The sequence below is a fragment of the Ostreococcus lucimarinus genome, chromosome 16 (genome assembly GCF_000092065.1).
Source record: "Ostreococcus lucimarinus CCE9901 chromosome 16, complete sequence".
Taxonomy (NCBI): Eukaryota; Viridiplantae; Chlorophyta; class Mamiellophyceae; order Mamiellales; family Bathycoccaceae; genus Ostreococcus; species Ostreococcus sp. 'lucimarinus'.
The window spans coordinates 248539-267064 of NC_009370.1; the positions used below are offsets into that span (position 1 = coordinate 248539).

The following is an 18526-nucleotide window of genomic DNA, read 5'->3' on the forward strand; positions in this document are numbered from 1 at the left end:
GCGTCGCGCGCGCCGCGCGCGCTCGCGCTCGCGGTCGTCGAGCGCGTCCGCGCGCGCGCGTCGCCGCTCGCGGCGGTCTCGCGACGCGTCGTCGTCGACGTCGGACGCATCGCGGTCGCGCGCGCGAAATCGCTCGCGACGGCGCGACGCGTCGCGCGATCGCGACGCCGCGCGGCGACGACGGTCGTCGCGGTCGCGATCGACGTCGCGCGAGCGCGCGAGCGGCGCGGCGGTCCCGAACGCGATGGAGGAGGCGTTGCGAAAGCGGCGGCGACTCGAGGCGGCGCGGCGACTGTTGGGCGTCAAGCGCGGAAATCGCGACGAGGACGCGAACGAGGGAAGAGACGCGGGAGATGAGGGTTTGGATGGCGTGGACTCGTTGGACGCGTACATGGCGCGCGAGGTGGATCCGGAGGTGGAGAGGCGACGTCGCGCGGAGGCGACGGCGGCGGCGGAGGCGAAGCGACGACGCGCGATGGAGATCGCCGAGGCGAAGGCGCGAGGCGAACGCGTGCGCGCGCGAGAGGACGTGGTGATGTTAGAGCGCGCGGAGGCGGAGGCGGAGGCGACGGTGACGCCGGACGAGGTGATTGAGATTCCGAGCGGTAAGGTGAAGTTGCTGATAGGCGCCGGCGGGTGCAACGTGAAGGAGGTGATGCGTAAGAGTAAGGCGATGGTGCAGGTGCTGAAGAGCGAGGGGGCGATGAATGAAGGGTTTTCGGGGATGGACATACACGCCGCGAACGCGGCGGCGCGCGTCGCGACGCAGAGAATGTTGGACGCGATTACGGCGAGCGTCGCCGTCGGCGAGGACGTCGGCGAGGAAGACGCCGGCGAAGGCGACGACGTTTTAGCGCCGAAAGATAAAGCATCGAACGCGACGAAAACAAAAACCACGACGGATGCACCAGCCATGACAAAAATCATGATCAACGGTAGTGAAGAGGCGCGAACGATGGCGAAGCGGTTGATCGAGGAATTGTTCCAACGCGCCGTCGAGGAAAAGCGTGAACGCCGCGGCGAGGATCGCGAGCGTAAAAAAGAACAGCGCGCGCGGGAGCGGCGAATGTACCACTTGCGACACGTCGCTGATTACGAGCGTTTAGAAGTTCCGCTCGGGGCACCGAAGGACGACGTGAAGTCGGCGTATAGAAAGCTCGCCGTGCGCTGGCACCCCGACAAACATCCCGAGGGTCCGGCGCGCGTCGCCGCGGCGGAGCGCTTCGCCGTCATCCAAGCCTCGTACAATAACCTCATGACCACGGACGAGGAGCAAGGAATGATGGGTTCGATCGCACACACGTCGACGCAATCGAAATCGGCGAAGCCGCCACCGAACGTCGTCGAAGCGCGCAAGGCGCTCGAGACGCGCGCCGAATTCGAGCGCGCGCTCAAGGCACAAATGGCCGCCACCGAAGCCGCCGCCGCGCGCCGCGCGTATAAAACTTTGTAATCTTTATAGAATCGTAGCCCTCATCGAGCGTCAGTCGCACGCGCGCGCGTTGAGGACGCCATCGAAAACGCCGTCTCGCGCGCGCCGAATCTGGATCCTCACACCGCGTCCAACCTTTCATCCCACGATGCCCAGCTGCCCGCGGTTGCCCTCCTGCACGGGTCGCTCTCCGGTACGCGCGCGATCTCGCGCGCGCGCCTTCGCGCCGTCGTCGCGCGCGCTCGAAAGACTGAAGAAGCGTAACGACGTCCACTTTGAAACACTTTGACGACAAAGACTGACGACGACGACCGCACGCGCCCGATGACGCGCAGTTACCGTGGACGATGATCACCTGGGGCTTGTGGATCATCCTATCGAGCATCAACATCGCGAGTGTGTGTTTGGTGGCGCTCACGGCGAAGGTACGCTCGGCGCTCGGCGCGCGCTCGGCGCGCGCTCGGCGAAGCGAATTTCATTCGGGCGCTCAAAACGACAAAGACTGACTGAATGCGTTCAATTCGCGCGCGCAGTATATAAAAAATGTCGTGGACCCGGTCACGGCGAAAGATTTGTTGGAACCAATTCATGCGATGAGGTCTTACATGGCGGGCGTGTGCGTGGCCGTGGTGGCGTTTCACGTGATTTCGTTGTTCACACTCTTGTACAAGACGACGAAAAAGGGTGGCGTGACGCCGTGGTACGGTTTCGTTCTCGGCGGAACGTTTTACATGATATTCATCATGATAGGTCAAGGACTCTTTGCGGGCGCGTTTCATCCGAATTTCGCGGCGATTCACGACTACCAAGTGTCGCAAAACAATCCGGGAATTTATGGAAAGACGGAGTCGGATCGAAGCAAGGCGTTGGAGGGGCTGTCGTACACGAGCGCGGCTTTGTTCAGCGTTTCGTTTCTGATTTTGTTGTTCTACCGGGACACGATTTGCGGTGCGACAGTACCACGAGAAGTGGCATCGGCGCCGCCGCCGGTTGCGTCGTCGACGCGGTCAAAGTCAAAGAAGGGTGCGTTTCGCGCCACGCAGCTGAGCGACAACGCGGCGTCTCCGAGCCATTCGGTTGTGGAAATGGGCGAGAGAAGCGATGGAGGATCGTCGCTTAGATTCGGCGCCGATAGATTTGCCGCGTCTTAGCCGCCGGCGTTCTCTTTGAAATGCAAGATATGTCTAAGAGTACGACGTCATTTGTGCTACTTAAACGCACGACACCGTCGACACCATCGATGGTGATGAGCTCGCCGGTGTCGCCGCGGGACGCGTCTCCAGAATCGGTGACGATGATGACTGACGTCTTCTTTTCCCGGTCGCACGATCTCGAGCTCTTGTCAATTTTCCTCTTTCGATTCAAACGAGCCAAAGAGACCCTGTCCCTTTGCACGGTCCGTTCGGTCGATGTCGATCGGCGGAACGCTCCAATGCATTCCGAGCGCGTCCAGAGCCTCGATTTTTCGCGCGCTCAATTCGCCAGCCTCGCGTTTCACTCGCATCTTACGAATCCACTGGTGGAGTTTTTTATCGCGCCTGGCGAGGACGTGCGGCGAACCATGAGTTTCGACGTACTCGGCGAAACGCGCTATATTTTTCTCAAATCCCGCGGCGCGCTTCACCTTCCACTCCACACACACGCCATCGAGCGCTTCGACACGTTCGAGCTCGAGCTCCCCCTTTTCAAACCGCCGTCGTTGCTGCCGAATCCATTGAAACAGCGCGTCGTCTTCGCTCGATCGCGGTAACGCGCCGCGCGTCTCGTAAAACGATCGCATCGCAGACAACCGATCTTCCCAAGATTTGTGAACGGTGGAGCGCACGTCCCACTCCACACCGAGCGCATCGAGCGCTGTTTCCCGCTCTTTAGAAAGCTTCCCGTCCCGCTTCGCCTTGCGTTGGTCGAGCAGCCAGAAATAGAGACCGTCTTCCTCGTCTTCGCGCACGCGACAGTGCCCGCGCGTCTTCACGTACGCCTCCAACGCCTCGCACCGAGTCTCCCACTGCACGACCCTCCGTTCCTCCACACCATCGAAGTCCACCCCCAAATCCCTCAACGCCTCGTACTTTTCGCGCGACAGCGACCCGTCGCGGTGATCCGCCACGCAGTGACTCACCCACCGCGACAACGCCTTCGATCGCGGCACCGCCCCATCCGACGCATAACACCTCGCCAGCTCCCTCAACCGCGCATCAAACGTAAATATCTCCTCCGGCACCTTCGTGATCGCCTTTCGCAGCTCGAACGTCACCCCCAGCGCCCGCAATCGTTCCATTCGCGTCTCGCTCAGTTCGCCTCGCCGCGCCAGGTACCGCTGCCTCGCCAACCATCGTCGCTGCGCGTTCAGCTCCCGCGGCAACCGCGCGACGTCCGCGCCGTGCATCGACTTGAACAGCGCGACCTCGTCGAACCTGTCGTCCCAGGACGCGCGCGCGCGACGCGGCGTTCCGTTTTCGTCGTCGCGAGACGCGCTAACGGTCGCGCATCTTCTTCGCGGTCTCGCGTCGCGCGCGGTCGCGCGTCGCGCGTCGCGGCGCGGCGTCGCGCGCGGTCGCGCGCGCGCGTCCGCGCCGCGCGCCGCCGTCGCGAGCGATCCCGGCATCGCGCCGCGCGCGCGTCGGCAGATGACGTCGCGCGGCATCGCAATCATCATCGCGCGCGCCGTCGCCGCGCGTCCGCGCGCGCCGGTCGCGCGCGTCGGCGCGTCGCGCGTCCGACGCGCTCGACGCGTCGCCTCGATCGCGCGACGCGACGACGCGCGCGACGCGACGCGCGCGCGCGCGCGAAGTTTCACGCTGCTCGTCGAGCGGTCGCCGAGCGTCGACGTCGTCCATCAGCGCGCCGCGCTCGACGCGTGCGACGCGATCGTCCATCCGGACTTCGGCGACGACGATTCGAGCGACGCGCGCGGCGAGGACGGCGCGCGCGCGTCGGTGCGGTCGGTGTCGGGGGCGCGGTGTCGGGACGCGGCGGCGGCGCGCGCGCGAATCTCGCGCGCGGTCGCGCGACGGCGCGATGCGGGCGGCGGTGGACGGTTCGCGCTGTTGTGCGTGAGCGGCGACGGCGATCGGGGAGGCGGGATGACGAGCGAGGACGTGTTGAGGGAGGCGCGCGGGATGCGGGCGCGGGGCGAGGTGCCGCGGGAGACGACGCTGCTCGCGGCGGTGAATCCGATGCTCGGCGCGTCCGAGGCGGTGCGGATGCTGCGAAAGAGGGAATGCGGCGCGGATGGATTCATCTCGCAGCCGGCGCTGTTGCAAAATCGGTTCGAGGCGTGGCGGGAGGCGTGCGAAAGAAGCGGCGCGTTGGACGGCTTGGACGGCGGCGGCGACGGCGCGCTCGCGGGATTGTTTCTGGGCGTGTCCACCGCGAGAACGGCGAAGAGTTTGGAGTTTTGGTATAAACTGACCGGCGTCGACGTCGAGGACGCCGATGCGCGCGCGCTTCGCGATGAGTACGTCGAACGCGCGCGGACGATGACGCGGGAACGATTCGACGACTGGACGTTTGAACGCGTCGAGCTCGCCGCGGTGCACGCCATCTCCTTCGCTCGCGCCTCGGGGTTACACGTCATGCCCGTGACCGCGGGTGGGTACGAGCACGCCGCGCGACTCGCGCGCGACGTTTTACCGGCGTTTAGGCAAACATCGTAGCGCGCGCGACTCCCCTAGCCTTGTAGCGTCGACGCGTAGTCACAACTTCACACCGACGCGCGCGTCGGCGCGCGGCGTTCTCGCGCGTGGCCCACTCGCACGATGCGGTTTCTCGTGTACTTTGTCCATCGTCACAACGACTTCAGGTGCGTCGCGCGCGCTCTCTCGCGCGTTTCGAGTTCGAGTGCACTTTTTGTCCCATCGGTGGCGGCGGAAGTCCCGAACGTCTCGCGCGTCGCACAAAGCGTGAATCGCGACCGCGCGACCGCGAACGACTGACAACAATAACGTATTTGCGATTCACGCACGCGCAGGCGCGCAGAGTTTGAATCCGTGGCGGAAATGTGCGGAGTGTCGAACGTGGAGGACTTGGCGTGGACGCGCGCCGACGGCGGCGACTGCGAAGAGACGCCGTTTTGGTACGTCGAGCTCCCGGACGAGCGCACAGCGCGCGCGATCGCATCGCGCGCGCTGTTAGTCAAAGCGATTTTAGAGGCGTGGGGTTCGGCGCCGGACGAGGGTGGGCTGCGGGACGCGGTCGCGGCGTACGACGAGTCGCGAAAGACGCCGTATTTAGCGCCGGGGACGACGTTTAAGGTGGAGGTGGAGGATTTCGGCGTCAGGCGCGGGTCGAAAGACATCTTAAAGCGCGTCGGCGACTTGGGATTGCCGTTTCTAGGGAAGGCGGATCTTAAGAATCCGGAACATTTATTTTGGAGCGTGGTGAGCGACACGAAGGAGACGCCGAGTTTACCGCAAACGCCGCGGCATTGCTTCTTCGGGCGCGTCGTCGGTCAGAGCGATCGCTCGACGTTGAAAAGGTACGACTTGAAGCAACGTTCGTATTTAGGGCCGACGAGCATGGACGCGGAGATGGCGCTTTTGATGGCGAATTTCGCGCAGGCGCGTCCTGGCGGCGTGATATTAGATCCGTTTTGCGGCACGGGATCAATGCTCGTCGCCGCGGCGCATTACGGTGCGATGACGATGGGCATAGACATAGACATTCGCGTCATCAAGCATGGGAAATCGGCGCGCAAGAGCGGCTCGAAGTTTGGCGTAAAAGCGAGCGATGGTTCGTCGGTGGACGTGTGGACGAATTTCGCGCAGTACGGTTTGCAACCGCCGGTGGCGTTGTTTGTCGGCGATTTGCACGCGTTGCCGACGCGACGGTTTGGTTTAGAGGGTACGCTCCAAGGTATCGTCGCCGACCCTCCGTACGGCGTCCGCGCCGGCGGACGCAAAAGCGGTGGGCGCAAACCGCTTCCCGAAGACTACGCCATCCCGGAGGAGATGCGAGAAACGCACATTCCGAGCACCGCGCCCTATCCATTCGCCGAGATGAACGACGATTTGATGGAGCTCGCCGCTCGGTTTCTCTCCATCGGCGGCCGTCTCACGTTCTTCCTCCCCGGTTCCACCGAAGACGCCGAACGAGAGATTCGCGACCTCCCCGCGCACCCGGCGCTTCGCCTGCGATGGCACTCTCTAGAAACCTTCAACCAAATCTGGGGTCGCCGTCTCGTGACGTACGAAAAAATACACCCCTACGACGTTGAAGTCGCGCGAAAGGCGCGCGAAGACGCCGTCGCCGCCCGCGCGGCGAGCGACGAGCCGGATTTGATCGAACGGATGCGCGCGTTGGTGTACGACCAAGTCCCCGCCGAGGCGAAGCGTCGCAAGCGATACGAGAAATTCCACGGCGTGCCTCCGCCAGACGCGCTCACCGAGCGCGCGAGCGCAGAGACGTAAATTTACGCGTCACCCACGCGCGCGCATTAGCCTCGACGCGCGCGCGTCGTAGCTCTAGACTTGAAATTAGCCTCCGCGAATGAAATCTGTCCCGCTCGGCGAATATGTTATCGTTGATAACGACCTGCGCTGCAAAGCACCGCGCGCCGGCCTCACCGCGCGCGACCGCCCGCGCGCGCGCCGAGCGCGAGCGCGCGATGCGCGTCGCCGTTTGCGCGCGCGCGCGCGCGACGCGCGTCGCGCGCGGCGGCGCCAGCGCGTCGAGACCGCCGACCGGTCGAGTTTCAGTCCCGCGCGCGACGCCGCGCCCTGGCCGCGCGAACGCGTCTCGAGCGATCGTGATCGCGCGCGCGCGCTCGAGCGCATCGTCCCTGGCGCCGGCGACGACGCGGGCGCCGATCGAGACGATGGATGCGTACGTCGCGCGCGTGGCGGATTTCGTCCCGCCCGCGGCGTTCGCGGCGACGCTCGGCGCGTTCGCGTTCACGGCGATTGGATTCATGCTCGGGTGTCTGCTGACGCTCAGAGAGCTCGTGCGCGCGTGTCGCGAGGCGACGCTGGCGTCGCGAGCGGTGCGGAACTGTGCGAATTCGATAGAGGTGTCGTGCGCGAGCGTGGATAGGTGCACGAAGAACATCGACGCGACGTGCGCCAAGGTGGACGATTTCCTCGAGCAAGCGAACACGATCGGGACGACGACGTCGAATATTCTGACCGAGGCCGGGTTGTTGCAGCGACGGGTGTCGGAGCTGCCGAACGCGCTTTTGGGGTCGCTCGGGGATTCGGCGGAGGACCCGAGGTCGCGATCGTTCCTCGCGGCGCGAGGCGCCGACGGCGCGGAACTCGCGGCGGAGATGGCGCGACGAGATATCGTGCTAGGAAAAGAAATCACGGGGAGGAGGTTAGGGAACGGGTGGATCGGGTCGACGATGCATCGGTTCTTTTTTTCAAGAGATAATACTTTTAGCGTCGGCGAATACGTCGCGGTGAAGCGATCGAATAATATGTACACGTGGGGCGTCGTCGAGGCGGGTGATTCAGACGAAAGCGAGGACGGCAAGGGAGTGGACGGCACGGAGTCGTCGAGCAATAGCGCGGTGGACGTCTCGCAGGCAGAACCCGCGGTGTGCGAGTGGCCGCCGCGCGATTATCCCGCGGAAGCCGCGGCGAAGGAGATCGAAGAGGCAAACAAAATCACGCCCATGAAGGTGTTCAAGGCGCTCATTCGCATGCCGTTGCCAAAGAACTTGGGCGAACCTGAGAGGCAGTATCGCGTCGTCGTTGAAGTGGATAGAGATTTGTACCGTTTCAAGTACGTCGACGCGTCGCTGTTGGGCAAACGATACTGATAGAGATGACACCAAGAGACTTGTAAAATCACAACCCGAGCGATGAATAGTATTTCGCCACTAGTTGGCTCAAACGATTGCCATCGGCGCCGCTAAATGTTTCCGCCTTGCGCCCTTCGCAATACACCGCGAACGTGGGCATGGACGAAACGCGCTCGTAACCCGCTATGTCTTGCGCCGCGTCGACGTCGACTTTGATGAAGTGCGCCGCCGGATACTTGGTCGCGAGCGACGTGAACACCGGCCCAATCATCTTGCAAGGCCCGCACCAGGTCGCAGTGAAATCCACAAAGACTAATTTCATCGTTTTCGTCAAACGTTGGTACTCCGCCATTTCGGTCACCTCTCGACATCCGGCTTGGACTTGCGGCTTCTTCAGCGCCGCTCGACATCCGTTCAAACTCGCGACTAAGCTCACATCTCCCGGCAAATCCTCCCACAGCCTCGTGAATACAACATCCGCTTCGGCGTATTTCCCTAAAGCCGCCAATGCCGTCGCTTTGCGCAGCGAAGCCTTTTGATACGTTTCGCATCTCGCCAACGCTTCGTTCGCGTCGGCGAGCGCGTCCTCGTGTTTGCCCGACGCCGACTTACACGCCGCGCGATTACAAAACAACAGACTCGCCCCTGGAACATCGCTTCCACCGTTCGCTAATCCCTCGCTATACGCCTCGGCCGCGCTCTCGCGATCGCCCGCCTTGAATTTATCGTTGCCGAGCGCTCGCGCCGCCGCCAAGCGTTCCAACTTCCCCTTCGCGAGCGCCTCCGACGAATCTCTCAATCCCTCGACCGCCCCGTCCAGCGTCCCCGCGCGCACGAACAACGACTCCAGGCGCGTCTTCGCGCGTTCGTACGACTCGCACGCCGCCCACGCGCGCGCACAGGCGACGACGGCGTCGTTCAGGTGTTGTCCCAGTCCCATGGCCATCAGCGCCGCCGCGGCGTTGGCGCGCGCTTTCGCGACGTCCAGGGGCGTCGAGGCGCATTCGGCGGCTTGTTCGTACAGGTCTAGAGCTGATTTAAAGTCGCTATTCTTCAGGGCGTCGTTGCCGCGCGCGCGAAGGTCGGTGGTCATCGCGAGCGGGCGAGTGCGGCGCGAGCGCGGCGCGAGCGAGGAGCGTGCTCAGCCATACGGAGAACTTTCTCGCAAGATACGTGTCCACGCTTCTCGGTTCTTCTCTGCGCACTCGTGCAGGAATTCGTCTCGCTCTCGCGGCGTCATGGCGTCTAGGTACGCTTTGTGGCACTTCTTGCACATGCGCGTGTACGGATGGTGCCAATAGTACTTGCCGAGATTCGCACGGTACTTCCGCACGCTTCTGTCCGTCCCGCACGCTCGGCACGTCATGCCCTCCGGCGCCGGCGGCGTCGGCTCGCGACGCTCCATCCAAGCTTTCGATTTACGCCGTCCCGCTGCCTCGGCGCACTGTTTGTCGAACTCCTCTCGTGCCTCGGGCGTCATCGCGTCTAGGTGCACTTCGTGGCACTTGACGCACATGCGCGTATGCGGACGTTCCCAACAGTACTTGCCGAGATCCGCACGGTACTTCCGCACGTTTCTGTCCGTCCCGCACGCTCGGCACGTCATGCCCTCCGGCGCCGGCGGTCTCGGCTCGCGACGCTCCAGCAGAGCTTTCGATTTACGCCGTCCTGTTTCCTCGGCGCACTGTTTGTCGAACTCCTCTCGTGCCTCGGGCGTCATCGCGCCGACGTGCGCTTCGTGGCACTTGACGCACATGTGCGTGTGCGCACGTCTCCAATAGTACTTGCCGAGATCCGCACGGTACTTCCGCACGCTTCTGTCCGTCCCGCACGCTCGGCAGGTCATGCCCTCCGGCGCCGGCGGCCTCGTCCCGCCGCCGCCCGACTCCGCCCTCAAAACGACCGCGCATCGCGCGTCGCTCAGGCACGCCTCCCCCAAACGTCTCGTTATCGTCTCCAGCGCCCCCCGCGCGCCGTCCCGTCCCACCGCGCGTCGCGCGTCGACGCGCGTTCGCCCGTCCCGACGCCCCCGAGCGCACAATCTCGCGTCGACCGACACCGACGCCGACGCCGCGCGCGCCGCGAGCATCGCTCCCGTCGCGCTCGACCGCGCGCGGCGTAATTTACCGAACCGCGCGGCGCGCGCGCGTCGCGCCGCGCGTCGCCCCGCGTCGCGCCGCGTCGCGATCTGCGTCCGTCGCCTTCGTGCGTTTTCGACGTTTTCACCGAAAACACCCGGTCGATGCGATGTCCGCACAGATCGTCGCGTCGCCGCGCCGCGCGATGTCCGTCCTGCGCGCCCTCGCGCGGCGCGCGCGCGCGCGCGCGCCTTCGCCGCGCGCCGCCGCGCTCGCGACGCGCGCGCGGGCGCCGCCGCCGCCGATGACGTCCGTCGACGCGCTCTGGGAGGAGGTTCGCGACGCGCGCAGCGGACAGATTTACTACTGGCAGACGGAGACCGACGAGACGACGCCGCTCGGCGCGCCTCGGCCGACGACGTACAGCGCGCTCGACCCGACGATGCCGGCGCCGACGCGATCGGGGACGCGCGCGCCGCCGCCGTCGCGAGATCTCGGCGCGGCGGGAGGGTCGGCGGCGGGCGGATTCGGGTCGATGATCGCGCAGGGCGCGGCGTGGGGGATGGGGAGCTCGTTGGGACACCGCGCGATCGGAGGGATGTTCGGGTACGGCGGGTACGGCGGCGTCGGCGGGGTCGGCGGCGGCGAGGGCGCGATCGGGGAGGCGGGAGGGACGGAGGCGCCGGCGCCGCCGGATTTCGGCGCGAGCGAGTTCGACGACGACGACGGATTCGGCGACGGTGGATCCGACGGTGGATCGTTGTTTGATTTCTTTTCCGAAGACTGAGCGCGCGCGCGATCGCGCGCGATGTAATTTTGAGGCTGGGTGATTTTGTTCGTTTCGTCTTCGGCGTTACAAATTTCCTTCGCGAGCGCGAGGCGGCGGCGCGATCTTTCGGGTCGTTCGCTCACGCGCCTTCCCCCGCGGTCGTCTCCACCGCGCCTTCGGTCGCCGCCTCGGCCGATGTGGCCTCGACGACCTCCTCGCGCGTCGTCTCCGACGTCTTCTCCGCGTCTCTCCGCGGCGACGCCGCCGCCGCTTCCTTCGCCGCCGCCGCCTCGTCCTCCGCCATTTTCTCTTCAATCCACCGTTTCAGCGTCCCGCTCCCGAATCCGTACGCGCCCGGTAATTTCACGTAATCTCTCGTCTGCTGTGCCGGTTCCTTGCCCCAGTGTTTCGGGAATCGCGCCATCCACGGCGCGTCGCTTCGTCGCCACTTGACGTACGCGTACTTGTCGTTTCGCTTCGTCCCGTCCTCGTTCTTCAGCGGCGTCCCGTGCTCGTACTTCGTCCCGCGCGCGTCGCCGAACATGTTCACCTCGTCTCGCTGGGCGTACAACCACGCGTCGATCAGGCTCTTCTCCTCGAGCGAGACGGCTTTCGGGTTTTTGAGATGATGAAACTTTAGGATGTCGGTTTTGATCACCGAGACTTGGGTGAGTTTGCTCGCCGCTTTCGCGAATTTGCGCGCGTTGGAGCCGGTGGCGTTGAGCGCGAGAAACGCGCCCGCGACGGCGACGACGAGGGCGGGGATTTTCATGGCGCGCGAGGCGAGGCGCGCGACGCGGAATGCGGAACGAGGAAAGTGCGAGGCTGGACGAGGACGGCGGCGTCGGGACGCGACGCGAGATCGACGACGACGACGACGACGACGCGCGTCGACGCGAAAAAGGTTCTTCGTGATGATGAGAGTACATGCGTTGACATCGGTTACGCGAGGATTCGTCGGTGCGCCGAGGCGGCGGCGCGTCGTCGTTCTCTTCGTCGTCGTTCTAATAATCGTACGGTTGGCGCCGAGCCGTCGATCACGTCGCCTTCTTCGAGCGCTTGGACGCGCCAGCCCCGGACGCGGGCGCGGCGGTCGACGCCTCTTGTTTTGCCGCGCTGCGTTCGGCGGCGGCGTCGCGTTTTTCGCGCTTCATGCCCTTCATCTTCGCCGCGCCGAGCGCCTCTAATCCGGTTTGCTTTTCCACGTACAGGCGACCCACCTTGCCCTCCAACATGTCGTGCGACACGTTCTTTTGCTTTTTCGCCACGCGAGCTCGTTGGTAGGCCTCGCGTTTGACGTCCGGTGGCGCCTCGCGGTGACGTCCGCACGTGAAATCAAAACTAGGTCCCATCTCGGCGAGCTCGATCAAAGGCAACCGCGTGCCGGATTTCTTATACTTGATCGCGTACTGTCGAAACATCACGATCGGTGGTCCCCCGGGATTAGCCAACGCCGTGCACACGATCGCCCGATCGATTCCTTTCAAATTTATCCTATCCACCACTCGTCCTCGAAATATATCGCTCATCACGTTTTTCACCAGTCGCAACCCGTCGTGCGTCTCGAAATCCTCCCCTTGAAAGCACAAGCACGGCTTACTTCCAGCCACCGCGTGCTTTCCCTCGCCCCCGAACGATTGCATCGACTTATAATTCCTCACCAACATCTCCACGCAATCGAACAGGTGATATTCAAAGAATCTGCCCGCCGTCAAGCAGTTCGGTCTCTTCTTTTGGTGCGTCCCGAGCAGAAACGCCCCCGCGTCCGCCTTCTTGGCGAAGAATTCCAGCGACGTCTCCCCCCCGCCCTCGAACGGACGTACCCCTGGGTTCTTTCGCGTCATCTTGTGCGCCTCTTGGCCCTTGGTTCGCGCCAGGTCGGCGAGGAGACGCTTCAAAACTTCGGAACTGTTTTGCCCGTGCAGACACAGGGTGGTTTTGCCAGCCTTTTCGACCTTTTTCGGCGCGCGCGCGAGCAACGCGCGCTTGCCCGCGGTCGTGGACGCGCGTTTGATCTCCATTTTGCTCTCCATCGCGGCGCTGTCCGCCATGGCGGCCGTGCGCGGGCGAAAAGTGAGGTTCGTGGACGATGCGAACGCGCGTGGCGGCGGCGGCTGAAATTTGGCCTCGAGCCAGACGCGAGGTAGAACGACGACGAGAGCGACGCGCGACGACGCGTGGACGCCGGGACTTGGGAAAATACGTTAATAATAATACAACACTCGCGTCACGCGAGCTCGCTCGCGACTTCGCTCGGGAGTAAATTGGCGGATTTCAGGGCGTCCGTGGCGTCGAGCTTGATGATGGCGGCGCCCAGAGCCAAGGGATCCGAGCGCTTGGGTAAATCGTTGACGGCGATGCGGTTGGAGATTCCGCCCGTGGTGGAGAGCAATACTTCATCCGTGACGTCGTCGCCGATGCGGTCGACGAGAGTGATGGTGGCCAGGGCGTCGTCGTCACCCTTTTTGAATTTCATGCACATGACGCCCGAGCGACCGCGGCCGAGCAGGCGGTACGAGTTCGCGGCGACCACTTTGCCTTTACCTTTCTTCGTCGTAAATAAGATAAACGGACCGAATTCTTCGCTCGCGGACACCATGCGTTCACCTGGGACGATAGCCATACCGACAGTTTTCGGCGGCAAAAGTTCGCCGTCGTCTTCGTCGTCGTCTTCGTCGTCGCCCGCGTCTTCGACGACGGCTTCTGCCACCTTCTTCTCGCCCATGGTTTTGATGCCCGAGATTGGCCTGCACGCCGACTTCACGACTCGGAAGTCTCCGACACGGCAGTGAAGGATGAGCCCTTTTCCAGCTTTCCCGGTGCCTGTGATGAAGAGATGGTCGGACGTGCGCGCGAACATCACTTGCTGCAACCTATCGCCCTTGTCGAGCGTGATCACCTTCTTACCCTTGTGCCCGAGCATGGACGCCGCGGACGCCACGGATACCTTACCTTGGCTTGTTAACATCACCACCACTTGGTCGTCCGCTACTTCACCCTGTTTCATGTTCGTCGACAACATGGCGGTGACGTTTTGGTTGCGCTTTGCGAACGTGTTCAACAGACTGGTCGCTGGAACTCCTATCGTGTTCAGTTCGGATTGCGGAATCGCCTTCGCACTGAGCTTTTGGACTCGCCCTCGATCGGAGAAGAATAATATTTGATCGCTGTCTTTGCAGTGCATGGCTTTGGAAAGCTCATCGTTGGCGCGGAGCTTGCTCATGCGCTTCCCTCGAGTGCCTCGATTCTGCGCGCCAAAGTTCTTCGGGCAGATGCGCTTGACGTATCCACGCTCAGAGAGGGTCAAAATATTATCCTTTGGTGGCGAATCGTCTTCGACGCCGCTTAAAGATTCGATTTGCTCGACGGACGTACGTCGAGGACGCGCGAATGCCTCTTTCGCCTCCATCGCCTCTTGCACGAGGACGTCGATGACCTTTGACTTGTTGCTCAACAAACCTTGGAAGTGTGCGATCTGCTCGTTCAACTCCTTGAGCTCGGCGTCTAACTTATCCGCCTCGAGTCCGGTTAATCGACGAAGCGGCATGGCGAGAATCGAGTCGGCTTGGATGTCGGACAAACCGTGCGATTCGCGCAACTTTTTCGACGCCGACGGGCCGTCTTTCGATTTTCGGATAATCTTCACCACTCCATCCGCGTCGGCGAGCACGATCGAGAAGCCTTCAACGAGATGCTTGCGATCTTGCGCCTTTGAGAGCATAAATCTCGTCCGTCGCTCGATCGTATCGACGCGAAACTTGATGAACTCGTCGAGAATCTGGCGAAGAGGCATCACCGTCGGCTTGTTGTCTATGAGCGCGACGTTGTTCACAAAAAACTTCACTTCGAGCTTCGTCTTGGCGTAAAGCTCCTCCAGCACGCTCGCTGCATCATATCCACGCTTAATCTCGATCACGACGCGCATGCCATCGCGATCGCTTTCGTCGCGAATATCACTGATGCCGTCGATGGTGCGCCCGTTGACGTGGTCGGCGATTTGTTCCACCAACCTCGCCTTGTTGGTTTGGTAAGGAATCTCGCTGATCACCACCGCGTCCTTATCCAGCGAACCGCGCGCCGCCGACACGCGCTCGATCGTCGCCCGCCCGCGAAGCGTCACCCCGCCCTTGCCGGTTTCGTAAATTTCCTTCATCCCGCTCTTATTCGTCACCACCCCGCCCGTGGGGAAATCCGGCGCCGGCAGCAACGCCATGAGTTCGTCCAACGAGCAATCCGGGTTTTTCGCCAGCGCGCACAGCGCATCGACAGACTCACCGAGATTATGCGGCGCCATGTTCGTCGCCACCGCCACCGCGATCCCACTCGAGCCGTTGATCAAAAGATTCGGCACCCGCGCCGGCAGCACCTCCGGCTCCGTTTGACTCCCGTCAAACGTCTCCGTGAAATTCACGCACTCGTTCCCGATGTCCGCCAACAACCCCTTCTCCGCCAACTTATTCAATCGGCACTCCGTGTAACGCATCGCCGCCGGCGGATCGTCGTCCAACGACCCAAAGTTCCCGTGTCCGTCCACCAACGGCGCCGACATCGAAAAATCTTGCGCCAACCGCACCAGCGCCTCGTACACCGATCCGTCCCCGTGCGGGTGATACTTCCCCAGCACGTCTCCCACCACTCTCGCGCACTTTCGGTGCGGTTTATCCGCCCGCAATCCCAGCTCGTGCATGCCGTACAGGATCCTTCGATGCACCGGCTTCAGCCCGTCGCGCGCGTCCGGCAGCGCTCGCCCCACGATCACGCTCATCGCGTACGACAGGTACGACGTCTTCGCCTCGCTCGCCAGTTCAACGTCGATGATCTTCTCCTCCGCGCTTCCCGTCGCCGTCGCGTACGTTCGCGTCGCGCGTCGCGCCGTCGCGCGCGTCGTTCGCGTCGTCGTCGGTTTGAAATTTGAACCCATCGCGCGTCTTCGCCAACTTCTCTCGCGCGCGTCGCGCGTCGTCGCGCCTCGCGCCCGCGCGACGTCGCGCGCGGTCGTCGCCATCGCTCGACACGCGCGCGCGACGACGGACGCGCTCGAAGCGCCGAACGACCGCGCGCTCCGCGTCAACATGCACCGCGGCGCGCAGTGCGGCGTCAGAGCGCGCCGCGGCGCGCCATGAGCGCGCGCCTGCAGCCGTGGGCGAGCGTCCGGGAGTGGCGCGACGTCCGCGACGCGCTCGCGCGCGCGACGGAGGACGAGGCGCGCGGCGACGGCGCGCGACGCGGCGCCGCCGGGGACGTCGAAATCGACGCCGCGCTCGGCGTCGTGCGCGCGTGGCGCGCGCGCGGGCGCGCGCCGCTCGCCGCGGACGTCACCGCGATGCTCGTGCGCGCGTCGCGCGCGCGCGAGGGCGTCGATCGAGGCGACGCGGACGCGGCGCGGTCGGCGACGGCGATGACGCTCGCGAGACTGGTGAACGGCGTCGTCGACCCGAAGCAAAAGGGACGGTACGCCGCGCCGATCGCGACGCTGGCGCGAGAGGTGGGACTGCCGCGATTTTTAGTGGATCTGCGACACGAGTGCGCGCACGGGACGATGCCGAGCGCGGGAGCGCTGCGGAGGGGCGCGCGGCGAGCGTTGGCGTGGTGTCGACGATGGTATTGGGACGAACAGGCGCGGGCGTTCGACGCGGCGTTCGAACGCGTGCGGGGATGCGTGCGAGCGATGTGCGCGTGCGAAAAAGACGCGAGAGGGCTGCGGGCGCGGGAGGGACGGGGCGCGGTGGAGTCGTCGAGCGAGGAGATGGACGAGGACGGGGCGAGCGAGGGCGAAAACGCGGGACGGGAGAGCGAGGGCGGGACGTCGTTTAAGGACGTGCGAGAACGACGACGACGGGCGATCGGAACGTTGAGCAGCGTGTGTCCGAAGGGCGCGGCGCACGTCGTGGCGGAGGCGTTGCTCGACGGGGGGTGGCTCCGCGTCGTGGAGGACGAGACGGCGAGCGACGTCGACGACGCCGACGAAGCGACGTTTCGCGCGAGCGCGGAAGATTGGCGGCCGACGCTCGAGCGACTGTGTCAGAAATGGACCGGTTTGTTCGCGTATCTGTTCGACGCCGCGATTCGAGGCGAGAAACCGGGAAACGATGTGGGGTTTCAAACTTTGTTGAGCGTCGCGGCGAGCGGCGACTTCGCCGCGAACGGCGATCAGCGCGTCGCCGCGTTCCACGCGTGCAAACGCGCGCTCGCGAGCGTGCACGAAGACGATTGGAGCGATGACCCGGCGGTGGCGAAGAGAACGATCCGGACGCTGCAAAAAATTGCCGGCGTGTCAAAGGATGAAATCAAATCCGCGTCGCGTCGCGGCGCGGCGCCCGCGGACGCGCTCGCGAGCGCGAGAGCCGACATCGAGGCGCTTCGCGCGACGCTTCAGTCCGGTCGTAAACGCAAGCGCGATTCGCGCTGGGAACGGGCGGAAGATTGGACGCCGTCACCCATAGGCGTCGTCGCGGGCGTCTCGGCGCGCGCGTTGGTCGACGTCGCGCCGTCGTCGCGAACGATTCGCGTCACATCCGGTGTCAGCGCGTCGAGCGACGCGGGGTATCGAAGCGCCACGAAATCGGCGACGTATCCACGCGGCGACGACGGTGACGACGACGACGCCGCCGACGACGACGAGGACGAAAACGACGACGAGGACGAAAACGACGACGGCGGCGAACCGTCCGAACGCGTCGGCGTCGCCGCCGCGCTCAACGTCGCCGGCGGTCGCGTGGAGCTCTCAAAATCGCAAGCCGCCGCCGTGGCGGCGTCTGTGGCGTGTCTGCTTTAGCGCATAGCCTGTAATTCTTAAAATTAATTGTTGTACTCTACTTCGCGTACACGAGCGTGAGATTATTCGCCGGCATTTCCACCGGCGACTTCATCCCGTCCACAGACGCCGGCGTCAGCCCGACCGATCTCGCCTGTTCGTCCATCCACTCCAAATCCACCAGCCCAAAGTTCTCCGGATCCTTCAATCGCAACGACGCGTCGAACCGGGCGTCGCCCTCGGATCGAAACTCGCCGCCGACTTTAAACGGCCCGTACACGAAAACCAATCCACCCTTCCTCAACGCCTTCGCGCTCCCCGCAAACATCCCCAGCGTCGCCGCGCGACTCGATATGTGCGCCACATTCACCATCAGCACCCCATCCAACGATTCCGCCTCCACGACGTCCGCCATCGTCGTCGCGTCCATCGTCCGCGGCGCCGCGCACGTCCCGCTCGCCCCCGCGTCCGCGCAATTCTCCATCACCGCCGCGAACGACCCGTCGTGGTCGCACACGTCCGTCGGGTAATACCTCTTCAGGCACGCCGCGCCGCTCGCGCGCAGGATCTCCGCCGCGTGCGCGCCGACGCCGCAGCCGAGTTCGAGCAGCTCAAACTTTTTCTCCCGTCCCGCGCTCGAGCTTCGCACGAACGCGTCGACGACGCGCGCGACGTGCGCCTTGTTCCGCTGCGCCGCCGTCGCGCTCACCGCGATGTTAAACCTCTCCGCGCCGCGCGTCATCCCGCGCGCGCG

At 64.1% G+C, this 18526-nt stretch overlaps 13 protein-coding genes across 13 annotated transcripts; 6 read left to right on the forward strand and 7 right to left on the reverse strand.

Moving 5' to 3' along the window:
• Positions 1 to 244: 244 nt before the first annotated feature.
• On the forward strand, positions 245 to 2583 carry OSTLU_18546 (predicted protein; the record flags this gene model as incomplete). The annotated part of the gene is made up of 3 exons (XM_001421853.1): positions 245 to 1437; positions 1815 to 1857; positions 1966 to 2583. The coding sequence occupies 3 exons, from the start codon at positions 245 to 247 to the stop codon at positions 2581 to 2583; spliced, it is 1854 nt and encodes a 617-aa protein (XP_001421890.1).
• Positions 2584 to 3059: 476 nt separating this feature from the next.
• OSTLU_7633 (predicted protein) lies at positions 3060 to 3443 on the reverse strand (the record flags this gene model as incomplete). The annotated part of the gene is made up of 1 exon (XM_001421980.1): positions 3060 to 3443. A coding segment is annotated over one exon (384 nt), but the record flags the coding sequence as incomplete, so codon positions are not given.
• Positions 3444 to 4551: 1108 nt separating this feature from the next.
• On the forward strand, positions 4552 to 5088 carry OSTLU_28113 (predicted protein; the record flags this gene model as incomplete). Its single annotated transcript, XM_001421854.1, has 1 exon — positions 4552 to 5088. The coding sequence occupies one exon, from the start codon at positions 4552 to 4554 to the stop codon at positions 5086 to 5088; it is 537 nt and encodes a 178-aa protein (XP_001421891.1).
• Positions 5089 to 5430: 342 nt separating this feature from the next.
• OSTLU_37849 (predicted protein) lies at positions 5431 to 6840 on the forward strand (the record flags this gene model as incomplete). The annotated part of the gene is made up of 1 exon (XM_001421855.1): positions 5431 to 6840. One exon carries the CDS (start codon positions 5431 to 5433, stop codon positions 6838 to 6840), a length of 1410 nt encoding a protein of 469 aa, XP_001421892.1.
• A 142-nt stretch (positions 6841 to 6982) lies between these two features.
• On the forward strand, positions 6983 to 8189 carry OSTLU_28115 (predicted protein; the record flags this gene model as incomplete). Its single annotated transcript, XM_001421856.1, has 1 exon — positions 6983 to 8189. The coding sequence occupies exon 1, from the start codon at positions 7248 to 7250 to the stop codon at positions 8187 to 8189; it is 942 nt and encodes a 313-aa protein (XP_001421893.1). The 5' UTR covers positions 6983 to 7247.
• A 28-nt stretch (positions 8190 to 8217) lies between these two features.
• Positions 8218 to 8523, reverse strand: OSTLU_37753 (predicted protein; the record flags this gene model as incomplete). The annotated part of the gene is made up of 1 exon (XM_001421981.1): positions 8218 to 8523. One exon carries the CDS (start codon positions 8521 to 8523, stop codon positions 8218 to 8220), a length of 306 nt encoding a protein of 101 aa, XP_001422018.1.
• A 789-nt stretch (positions 8524 to 9312) lies between these two features.
• Positions 9313 to 10017, reverse strand: OSTLU_18550 (predicted protein; the record flags this gene model as incomplete). The annotated part of the gene is made up of 1 exon (XM_001421982.1): positions 9313 to 10017. One exon carries the CDS (start codon positions 10015 to 10017, stop codon positions 9313 to 9315), a length of 705 nt encoding a protein of 234 aa, XP_001422019.1.
• A 536-nt stretch (positions 10018 to 10553) lies between these two features.
• OSTLU_28118 (predicted protein) lies at positions 10554 to 11036 on the forward strand (the record flags this gene model as incomplete). Its single annotated transcript, XM_001421857.1, has 1 exon — positions 10554 to 11036. One exon carries the CDS (start codon positions 10554 to 10556, stop codon positions 11034 to 11036), a length of 483 nt encoding a protein of 160 aa, XP_001421894.1.
• Positions 11037 to 11157: 121 nt separating this feature from the next.
• On the reverse strand, positions 11158 to 11790 carry OSTLU_18551 (predicted protein; the record flags this gene model as incomplete). Its single annotated transcript, XM_001421983.1, has 1 exon — positions 11158 to 11790. One exon carries the CDS (start codon positions 11788 to 11790, stop codon positions 11158 to 11160), a length of 633 nt encoding a protein of 210 aa, XP_001422020.1.
• A 358-nt stretch (positions 11791 to 12148) lies between these two features.
• Positions 12149 to 13039, reverse strand: OSTLU_5921 (predicted protein; the record flags this gene model as incomplete). Its single annotated transcript, XM_001421984.1, has 1 exon — positions 12149 to 13039. A coding segment is annotated over one exon (891 nt), but the record flags the coding sequence as incomplete, so codon positions are not given.
• Positions 13040 to 13245: 206 nt separating this feature from the next.
• On the reverse strand, positions 13246 to 16100 carry OSTLU_28121 (predicted protein; the record flags this gene model as incomplete). The annotated part of the gene is made up of 1 exon (XM_001421985.1): positions 13246 to 16100. Exon 1 carries the CDS (start codon positions 15937 to 15939, stop codon positions 13246 to 13248), a length of 2694 nt encoding a protein of 897 aa, XP_001422022.1. The 5' UTR covers positions 15940 to 16100.
• A 37-nt stretch (positions 16101 to 16137) lies between these two features.
• OSTLU_18554 (predicted protein) lies at positions 16138 to 17793 on the forward strand (the record flags this gene model as incomplete). The annotated part of the gene is made up of 1 exon (XM_001421858.1): positions 16138 to 17793. The coding sequence occupies one exon, from the start codon at positions 16138 to 16140 to the stop codon at positions 17791 to 17793; it is 1656 nt and encodes a 551-aa protein (XP_001421895.1).
• Positions 17794 to 17830: 37 nt separating this feature from the next.
• On the reverse strand, positions 17831 to 18514 carry OSTLU_28123 (predicted protein; the record flags this gene model as incomplete). The annotated part of the gene is made up of 1 exon (XM_001421986.1): positions 17831 to 18514. One exon carries the CDS (start codon positions 18512 to 18514, stop codon positions 17831 to 17833), a length of 684 nt encoding a protein of 227 aa, XP_001422023.1.
• Between the last annotated feature and the right edge of the window lie 12 nt (positions 18515 to 18526).